At 41.0% G+C, this 10,721-nt stretch overlaps 2 protein-coding genes across 6 annotated transcripts in view; both read right to left on the bottom strand.

Moving 5' to 3' along the window:
* The window catches only part of dvl1a (dishevelled segment polarity protein 1a), a 22,390-nt gene extending 17,604 nt beyond the window's left edge, over positions 1-4,786 (bottom strand). For all 5 annotated transcript variants that reach the window (XR_001290363.1, XM_013910483.1, XM_013910484.1 and 2 more), the window contains exon 1: positions 4,331-4,786. Coding sequence is in view for 4 of the 5 variants with exons in the window: in XM_013910483.1 (XP_013765937.1) it covers positions 4,331-4,500 (170 nt within the window). In the remaining variant the exon portion in view is untranslated. The remainder of the gene's footprint in view (positions 1-4,330) is intronic.
* Positions 4,787-6,510: 1,724 nt separating this feature from the next.
* mxra8b (matrix-remodelling associated 8b) overlaps positions 6,511-10,721 on the bottom strand; it is an 11,234-nt gene continuing 7,023 nt past the window's right edge. The window contains exons 4-10 of the mRNA XM_005731669.1: positions 10,409-10,510; positions 9,822-10,283; positions 7,320-7,475; positions 7,143-7,173; positions 6,990-7,069; positions 6,847-6,900; positions 6,511-6,747 (exon numbers count right to left, since the gene is read on the bottom strand). Coding sequence (XP_005731726.1) covers positions 6,722-6,747; positions 6,847-6,900; positions 6,990-7,069; positions 7,143-7,173; positions 7,320-7,475; positions 9,822-10,283; positions 10,409-10,510 — 911 coding nt within the window. The 3' untranslated portion in view covers positions 6,511-6,721. The remainder of the gene's footprint in view (positions 6,748-6,846; positions 6,901-6,989; positions 7,070-7,142; positions 7,174-7,319; positions 7,476-9,821; positions 10,284-10,408; positions 10,511-10,721) is intronic.

Genomic DNA, 10,721 nt, shown 5'->3' with positions numbered 1-10,721 from the left:
AGATAGATAGATAGATAGATAGATAGATAGATAGATAGATAGATAGATAGATAGATAGATAGATAGATAGATAGATAGATAGATAGATAGATAGAGTAGGAAATGCCTCATAACTGCGACAACGAGGCGTCAAGGGTGTATTAATAGGGTGATCCTGTGCGAGCGCCTCCTTCAGTTTGGCTGTAAATTCCCAACAAAAATACCTCCCAGTTACCCTTTGACCCTCTGGGAAACAGTTCAGCAGCAAGCCGTCACCACACCTGCTCAGCTTGTGTCACACAGATCAGGCCTGGAGCTTGCTGAGGGGCAGGAGACGATCTGGCAAAACACACTCTGACACAAGTCACGAGGCTCTAACATCCTAATATATTTACCAGATTCCACTGTAACTCCCTGGATGACTTTATGTGTTGTATGTTGATTGTTTTTTGAGAAGGATTTTCCTGGAAAGGCAGCAACTAAGCATTTCTGAGTCTGTGGAGATCTCACGTAAGCTTCTTGGCTTTGAACATGAAAAAGGGAGAGGCATGACTTGAGAGCAGCAGGAAATCCAAAGACGATTTTATGCAGCGGTGTCTCTGACAGCGACTTTACAGCTTTTTTTTCTCGTCCTGTTTTGCCAGAACGTCCCTGCAACTGAAATGATTAGCCAAGCTAGTTGTGTTTTTGTGTGCACTGCCGCTGTGGGAGCTGCATTGCTGGGAGTGGTGGACAGAGATAACGTAGCCTTGTGGCTGGAACTGACGACCACAGAGTCTGCTGCTGTGGCATGTTCCACCTCAGGGAGGAAAAGGGAGGGAGGTGAGGGCCGAGTCTGCCGGCCGCTCGTTAGGTAGGAAGTGTTTGCATCCTCTCTCTCAAGCTGCATGACCAGCTGTACAGTGACTTGTGAGGATGTGGGAGTGGCCTGTATAAATAAAATAGGAATGATTGCTTCTTCCTAAAGTTTGACAAAAATAAGGATTTCCATTCACACATTTGACCTGTGCAAGTGTAGTTTATGCTTTTTGGCGTGCAAAATACTTTCGCTTTGTGTTGTAAGATATGAGCTGAGACGCAATTCCAATGATAACAGCTGATGACTTTAACATCTTCCATCTGATATCAGGACCTGCTTTAGTTTCACTTCTGAACCCTAAGCACAGACGCACAAATGTACGCACAAACACACACACACCGTAAACCCTGTTTAGAAAGCAATGTGTCTGGTGTGGGCTGCTGTCAAAGATCTGACTTCTTAGGGCTGACAGCTTAAATAGGTCTTAACAGATTTCACAGGATAATGACTAGATTTACCCCGGTGATCGTGGAATATTCCGCCGCTGGTGATATTTGTGTAGCTGGGAAAGATTAGATGTGTTTGTTTATGCTTTGAAAGACAGAGGAGGGCTGGGTTAACTTGCAGCCTAGAACAGAAACCAGAGGTGGGAGAATCCAGCCACCTCAGACCAGCCATCCAAGGACTTTGGTGGGCTCATGCTAATGACACTTTAAACAGGGAAGCAAAATATTTGTAGTCAAACAAGTTTGTGAACAGACTGACTTCAATATGCCTCCGGGTCTCACTCAGTAAACACCTCAATTCAAGTTTAACCATGTGTAAAGCTGGTAATAATAGCAAGTGTACTGTCAATGGCGCGTGACGCTTAAAATCACAAAGTTCATACGTTTCAGTTCAGTATGTGATTGTTATCATTGCAGTTGATGCTATGACATCAAATTCTGGTATCACCTTTAAATCTGTCACAATCTGTAAATGATAAAAGCAAGCAAGGAGTGACGGGAGTGCGTTTGTGCAAAAAGCTGCAGATTTTTGTCCTCTAACTACAGCAGGAGAAAGATCCCCTTACCAGCCCCCTATTTTCTGAGGCACAAACAAGACTGTTTCTTTCAGACCTTCAGCTTGGCTGCTTCCTCAGCTCCAGAGCGCCTCTGTGACTTGCATTATAGTGAGGTTTCAAACCCACTCACCACCAGTGGCAATGACAAAACGCCATATCATCACCTTGAAGTCTCCAAAAAAACCAAGTGGGTTGCTTCAAAACAACCCAGCCAATTAGCTTCCTGTCTTATGAATATGGATGAGCGAATGAATATTACTGACAAAACAAACAAACAAACAAAACAACTGAAGTATGAAATGTGTACACGAAATGTTCATCGCTTAATTTGCTGTGCTCTGTTCTGTGGATGGAAATGCCACATCCCCTAGTTACACGTTTTCCATGCAATTCCAAAGGGACCTGAAACGGCACGTTCACCGCGGTAAGCCGAAGCGGCCGGGGCGCAAACCGTTTATCAAATTTGTGTGGCCATTCCTTAAAGAGCTGATATGGCCAACACAAATGTAGTTCAGCAATCCCATAAGAAAATGGCAGTTTTCTCCCCTGCGCACCAGGGGGTCTACTACAGAGAACCTTGCACTGACTGCTCATTTACATTTCAAACACTGTCTATAACTGCAAGGGATTTGATGTTTTCCCTCTCTGCTCAGCAGTCTTATTCCTCCCTTGCTAATTCTCCAGCAGCCATACTGTCTGTGTGTATGCAGTGCAGCCAGCACGGCTACCACAAAGCGCTGCTTTCCTCTGTGCCTTTGACTGAGTTTGCTTCCATACTGTGCCAGTACCATACGGCACTGGACTCACAGAGCCTGAATATCCAAGCGTAACTCAAAGGCAGGAATGCTTGTAGAAATGCCTTTGTAATATCTACATGGAACTCGACCCTGTCCAGTTCACAGTGTAATATGACTGTGTGCTTTATGCTTTGTAATGCATATGCAGGAAAAGAATCTACGAGGCTGTGAGTTTAGCAACTTGGAGTCATGTCTCTATGTGGAGAGAGCAAACACGCTTTGTTTGTTTCCATAATCTGCTTGTCGATCACCTGAGGCCCAGTGAGCAGCCCGGCCTGCAGCGCAAGACAGGCAGGAAGCCAGGCCTGGGGACAAAGCGGCGCACCAAGACTAGCCTGCAACCAGGAAGAGCCAGTTTCCCTCACAAGGTCAGGCTGCAGTGGAAATGCATGACGTTCGGCTCTGTAGACACTGCCTGCCTCTGCATTTCCTCAAATCATTTTTGCGATTACGCTGCTAGATACAAATGTACGTAGGCCCGTGTATGACTCCTCAGATTGGAATGAGAACAGTCACTGACACAAATATGTCATCCTCAGCAGAGGCCTGACACAAGTTGATCTTGCTGACCGAGAGAACTGGAGAGCTTTGTAGACCTCGTGTAACGCCTGAAAACCAGGATGGGTTGACAAAAAGAGGGGCAGAAAAAAAAAAGAAAGACAAGACTAAAGCATGGAGGAAATATTTCTGTTCTGACATTCAGTGAAGGAAGTGAAGGTAACTACATTTTTAGGGTAGGATAAATAACAAAATATTCACATTTAAATCTTTTGCGTACACTGTTATTTTACCCAGCATGCTGTCCCCATCAACACCCCCTATTTTGCTTCTACAGACAATCTACATCATAATTACCATTAGTAAATTAAATTACCCATGTCTCTCTCTTAATAACATTAAATGATAAAAGCCAGTGAATTGTAGGATACAACTAGATGGCAGACAACTGCACCACCAGCACGCATTATTTAACTTTGATGTTTTCCTTAGGAGCTCTGTAATAACACAATATATTACAATGCTGATCAGAAAATTTAGCGAGACAACTACTTTAAGGACTGAATGCTGTTAGAAGAATTATTCAGAAAGGTGATAAGATGATGCACAGTCACCATCACTGCCATGTGGTTCCCAAATTGCCTTGGGATCCACCTGCAGTGCACAATATGTGTTAGTAAACAAATACAACCATATAATTCATTAATAAATAAATATTTTTAATGGTTATTTCGAACCCTGCTAAAATTATAACCAGGTACTGGGAAATAGACCATTACGAAATCTGAGAAGTTGAATATTGAGACCTCGCCAGCATTGCTCTGACAGTCATATTCCACATGGTTAATATATTGAGGTTAATATGAGAAGCAGGGGTCTGGCTCTGTGTAATGCACGCAGGTCTGCGTCATTAGGGCTCTGGACAGATCTGGTACAACTTCAAACCCTCAAGTGTCTCCTCCGCTGAGCACAGGGTAGCCTGTAATAATGAGCAGGTGCCAAGAGCAGACATGGAAACAGACACGGTTCTATATAGTTTTGCGCACATGTAGCAATCTGGCAGTCGGGATCGTTTGATGTTGTCTATAATGATAGCTGTAATAAAAGGTGTAAATAATACACACCGCAGCAAATAGCAAATGAGCCACACGAACAGGCTAATAATAATAATGATCGCCGACAGTAGCCACTTACCCAAAATCCTGGTCCATGGATTTGAAGAAGAATTTGTAGCTGTTGACCGGCCGATTGTTGAGGACATTTTTAAAATCCGCTAATGTGACTTTCTCCGGAGGAACAGACAGTTTGACCAGATAAGGAGTCTCCTCCTCGTCAATGTGATATATTATTTTAGTCTCCGCCATGAGAGTGTGAAAAGGGGAGGACAATCATGGGAAAGCAAAAAAGGGTTGGCAGCGCAATAAACAGGCCTGCTATGTTACCAGCTACCCGGAGAATAACATAGCAGCGTTCCCTAATATATAACCCTGTATAGCCCGCGACGGAAAATACAACTCCGTGCCTTTGACAAACACAGCGAAAATCCAGGCATAATCGCGTTATGAGTGCCTGTATTCCTGCTCCAGTGTGAGTCGGTACGGTGGCTCTCTCGGCACTAAAACAGGAAGGGACAGTCCACATCCTTGCGATATGGAGTTGGGAATATTGCTATTTTTCACAAGCTAATTGGTTAGACAGTGCTGTCATCTAGCGGTGTATCTGGGGTGTGCGCAGGCCACCTTATACAACACACTCACACAGCTTCCTCCACAGTAGCCTACAGTCATGACATAGAACAAAGGAGGATGTGCAGCGGCCCAATGAAGCATGGATACTGCTTTCCTGTTATTATAATTGACTTTATACTGCAGTTCCTATTGCGTAAAGCAGCGTCACTTAAATTCAAGCATTCATCCGATATTTATTCATCAGTTATTTTTATTCTTATGAAAATAAAGGGAAGCCCAAAATATATGAGGCCAAAATTGTCTTATTAGTATATTGTAGAAATAACATACTCATGCAGATTTTTCTTTTACTTATTCATCACAAGTTTCTTGGTCATGCGTTCACCAGATTAAGTGGGCTAATGTCTTTGGACTCTAGAATGACCAGGTGTCCCACTTGTGGTCCCCATCTCATATACCAAGACAAATACCCAATATTTTGATTAGCTCTTGTTAACTTTGATTTCACAAGAACAGATGTGGAATGATAAGGGATGGATGCACACCTACTGAAAAACTAACAATTGTGAGAGAAAAGGAGAGTACAGGAGTCTTTCAAGTTAGCAGAACTTGTAACGTGCATAGTTTGGGTGCATACATTTCTAGGTTAGACATGTCAAAATTTAAGGTCTAAGATAAATTGACTAATTGGCTCACGTGTGGTTTCTTGGGAAACTAAGGAAGCCACTTGAAGCAAATGTAGTGTTTGCTGTTGTGAGCAGAAGAAATCTTTATTAGAGGAGAGGAACATTAAAGTGTGCAGGTGAGCCAGAGAGAAATGCAAGAAATAGTTAAAAAAAAAAAGAAGGCTAATCTACATTTTACAATTTAGCATTACTGATATAGTAGACACTTTTTTTCCTCACAGAAGTATAGCTACACAGTTGATAACAGATTCCTGTATCACTAACCAGAAGATTCGTTCACGAAAATTCAGTGTTTTACAAACCAGGGTACATTATTGTTGTTTGATGCAAACAAGAATGGTTCGAGAATTTTCCTGAGTTTGCACAGACTGAGCCTATAGTCCATTGTCATAAAAGTAACAACATTACTTTTCACCTGATAAATTTTCAGTGAACCAGGTAACTGTACACAATGTCAGTTTGGGTAACTTATGGGGAGGAGAATTTTAATCTGCCTTTCTGTAAGAAAAATCCACAAAACAGGGTAGTCCCTTTGTCACCACTGTTGAGATCTGGTTTTGTGTAGCTAGAATAAAGTCATACTCGTTTCCAAACAACATTTGAAAATGTCTACAACATACAGTAAATTGAATTATGAAACATTATGATTTATGTGATTTACACTACAGCAGAATTTATGCAAAAAAAGAAAAGGAAATATCCAGATTTCAACAATTAAAAAGAGCCGTAAGCTTGTAGCTCCATAAGCATGTGCAGTACATAATAAAACATACCTCAATAAAGAGCATGCATTTAGTTAAAAAACATATTTTAAAAACATTATATAAGAAAATGCTTTGTATTTAATATAAACAAAACACTGAATGCAAAGAGGAAGGATCAAATATAAGTTTAACCATATGGTTATAACAGCTGGTGAGAAGGAAAAAAATATCTATACATATACACACATATATATATATATGTGTGTGTGTGTTTGTGTGTGTGTGTGTGTGTGTATTATTTTTGAAATCGGGTAAAAAAAAGAAAAAAAAAGAAAGAAAGAAAGATGATATCCTTTACTGAAAAGCTTTGTGTGCTAGGGTTACAGCAGAGGGAGCATTCCTCCTGTCCTCTCCTGGGTTTCCTGATTTTCTCCTTTTTCTCCATGGTCCTGTATTTCTTCCCGTGTTTGCCCTGGACCTGCCAGCGGCGTCTCAGAAATATCACATTCACTTCCACATCTTCCCATCAAATTCTGCATGAGGAGGTGAGAAAGGGAAATCGTAACACCAAAATCTGCTGAAAAGATGCTAATTGTTGTGTTTACTCCCTGAAATACACAATTTCTGCTCACCCTTATTGCAGTCTTTAGCCATATCGCGCTCTTTCATTATGTTGTTTTTGTACTCTGTCGATTAAAGTAGACACACAGAAAATGAGCTGTGGATGGAAAGCGAAGTGTGCGTATTTAATGCGTTTGGGTGAAGTTTACTGCACCTGAATTCAAAGGCTCTTGGTTACAGCAATTCAGCTCTGTGCAGTCTAAAGCTACTTCACCTCCAGCGATTGCGGTTCCCCTGTGAAGAAGTTAATGTTAGATTTAATGTAAAGTTAAAGCAGCATAACATTAACCACATGATAATGCATTACCGTTGGGATCGACCCAGCTCATACTCCAGCCCTGTAAAAAACAGAAAAAAAATCTCAAGCGCACACAATAATAACAAAATGTAACTCTGATAAATATGCTTTTTATGATGCTAAGAAAGACAATCAGGTTGCAATATACAAGTAACAACCAAGCAGGAATGTTGTAATAAAAAATACCTCTCTTTTTGCGCCGTCGAGTCAGCATAATAAGAGCAATGACGATAAACCCCAGCAGTAAGAATGTCGCCAGGAAGTAGCCCAAATGTTGCATGAAATAACTTCGATGCTCGGGGATAAAGACATTAACCACACGTGGAGGCTCGACCCCTTCGCCTGAGAAAAGAACAGGAATAAAATAAAATTCCTTCTTCAATAACCTAATTAACTCTCCAAGAATTACTGAATATTACACATGCTAAATATTGAGTGAACTCAATAAACCCTAAAACCAAACAATGCAATGTATCCTGGGGATTTCATGCTCATATTTTAAATGAGATTTATTGTATTGCTGCATTGGATTAAACTAATGGCAATAAACAAGGATCAAAATGAAATGTAGTTCCACACAAGTAGAGGTTTTTATTCCTCCAGAGGCTCTTTTTCATTTGTTCCCAAAAGCAAAACACCGGAGCAGGGAGAGCAGAGAGTTAAATGTCAAGATGCTGTTTGGCAGTAATGACTTCCAGACCTGATGTCATGCAGCTGTTATTTTTTTCTCCCCAGAAAAACACAGGCTGACCAGTAAAATGGAGAAGTGTGAGGGAAGGGAGACAAAGTCTGTAATGTGGTCTGTCTGCATGTCTGAATTACTTTTTCATTTTAAAAGTGCTCTTCTAACAAACACAGAAGCCTGGTTTGAGCATGTATGGAAAATAAATCTGTGACACCTTCAGCAGAGTTTAGCAGTGAAGTCTACCATCTGGCAGGCCGCTCTAAACATGGCAGGCAGCAAAGGGTTTCACAGTGACCTGAACTGTCCCAATGCACCACATTTATACATCTACATAGTTACACATAATTTCAAAAACATAACAAATAGAGAACTGTTTATATTTTCTTTAATCATTATTTCAAACCACAATGTGTTATATCACGACTACTTCTGCAAAAAGTACGCTTATAGATGTGTTGCTAATATACACCAGTAATTGGTCATAAATTAAAAAGCAGTTTAATCACAGAAAATACTAAAATTGTTTAATCTCTAGTCTTTCATTAGCAGCTCAAAAGAACAGTCTAAACTAACAAAGAACTAATGAGGAAAACATGCAATGGTGTATCTGTTGTTATGCATTAAAAACCAGCCAGTCAACAGAAAAAATATTTATTCTAACTTAATTACCAACATCCTCTGAGGGGGTCTATGTATACACTGATGGCAAATAAAGCTGTCATTGCATAATGTGCCTAATATGCATGAAAATGCAAAGACATACCCAAGGTCATTGTCTCTACAGCACAACTGCTGAGAGGAGATCTCCAGCCATGCTGTAGCAGTGGTCTATTACCATTTTCTTAACAGATCAAGTGTGTATGCTTTAATGGCTTTTTTTTTTTAAATGGTGGGATACACATCATTTGCAAGTCAATAAAATAAAAGGAATCATCTTCTTTTCAGAGGCTGATATCTCTCTTGAACTGGTGACAGCTCACAAAATGCTTCCCTCATGATTACAAGGAATAACTTCTTTTTATTTTTGTTTCATGTCATCAATAACTACGACAACAAAGTGAAAAGCTGTGAAAAGTTCCCATGATGCTTGTAATGTAATGTGGGTGAATAGGAATAGTTGTTTTTTTTGTCTAACAAGCTCAGCGAGGTGCAGATAAGAGCTAAGTGGGCAGGAAAAAATGCATCACACATGCATTTCTTTCTAGCATAAATTTTAAATTGGCTGTCATTTCTTTAAAAGAGGAGGAGAATCTATAGTCTAACACGTACTTTCATACCCTCCCCTTACTTTGCTCTTTCATGTCGCAGCTGGCCCAGATGTTGAACAGATGGGCCAGACTTCCTGTAACTGCTGAAAAATATGCCTCTACCAGAGAAACGAAGGAGAGACTGGAAAAAAAACAAAACAAAAGTGGAGAAGCAGTATAACAGGTCTAGATGCCTGGTTTAGACTTCTGGAAAAATGAGGAACAAAAAACCAAAAACACAGGATGTGACCATCCACTCCAAAAAGTACTGGATGCTGAAACCCATTCCTCTGCTCAGTCTAGCTAAAATATGTCCAGATAAACAAATTTAAAAAAAGCTCTAAATGAAGCAGTTTGTGAGGAAAATGAGAGCACTTCCATTACAGTCAATTAAAAACTGTAGACAGCTTTTTAAGCAAAAGATGCAAATAGATATCTCTATTCTATCCAATTTGCAAAACCAAATAAACAAGTATATGAAAGAATTTCTTTCTTTCTTTCTTTCTCAACTAGCTCCTGCATTCCTTGGCTCCTCCCTCTTCAGCTCAAACACAAAAACAGGGAGGACTGAGGAGAAAGTTGGCAGGAGGAAGAACTGATTTAACTGACCAACTATGCCTATAAATATAACAAAAAAACCCAGGAGCGGTCTTATTTCTCTGTGCACAGTTCAGCCAAAAAAAAAACATAGAGGAAAAACCATTTACCATGACTATGTTGTGGGAAAACAAATTTCTAAGGATTTTTGTTACTTACTTGGATCTGGTTCATCATTCTGGAAAATTCTGGGTGCTGGAGTGGAATCAGGCATGAGTGGAGGTCCCACAGTTAGTCTGAAGATGCGCCTCTCATGGAGACCACAGTAGTGATGGTGCAGGTGGCAGGAGTAAAGGCCTTTATCAGCGGGCCTCAGGTCGGAGATGAACAGTGAGAAGTCTCCTAGTGTAAAAGCATCCTCTGCCACGCTCATCTTGCTCTGGGCAAAGAGAGGTCCGTAATCCCTACGCTCTCCGGAGGCGTACAGGTCCACCAGTCGGTCGGCCTTATCAGGACGCACTCCAGGAGGCTGGAAGTCCCAGTGGGCCACCTGCTGCTGGTCCTCCTGAAGACCCTCTCGCCACAGGGGGCGCCGGTTCACACAAGGCAATACCACTGAGCTGCCCAACAGGACCACAAACACAGTCTTCTCTCCATCCAAGTACCGCTTCTCTTTACGGGCTGGAAACACATTCAGGTGTAATACATTTTTAGGTGTAATTGAATACACAATTAAATGTAATTAAATGTAATTATACATCACAATTCAAGAAACAAATATAGTATTTTAGATCAGATAGCCTCACCTGACTTAGTGACATCAACATGGATTTGCATAGACTGGTGAATCTGACAGTAGTGATGGTGTAAATTACAAGTATAAACTCCTTTGTCGGTTGCTGCCACATCTGAAAATAAATAAATATTATTAAAATAAAATTAACTTAATTATATTAAAATTATAACTCAGCACGAACAACAAGACCCTTATGAAAAGGACACCAAGGGAACAGTTTACCCTGCCCGGGATAGGGTTACCGGGGCCCCGCCCTGGAGCCAGGCCCGGGGAGGGTGCCCGAGGGCGAGCGTCTGGTGGCCGGGCCTTAGTCCATGGGGCCC

This window comes from Pundamilia nyererei, unplaced genomic scaffold, assembly GCF_000239375.1.
Source record: "Pundamilia nyererei isolate P.nyererei 1_Seehausen unplaced genomic scaffold, PunNye1.0 scaffold00044, whole genome shotgun sequence".
NCBI classification, from domain to species: Eukaryota; Metazoa; Chordata; class Actinopteri; order Cichliformes; family Cichlidae; genus Pundamilia; species Pundamilia nyererei.
This window is presented reverse-complemented; position numbering and strand designations above follow the sequence as displayed.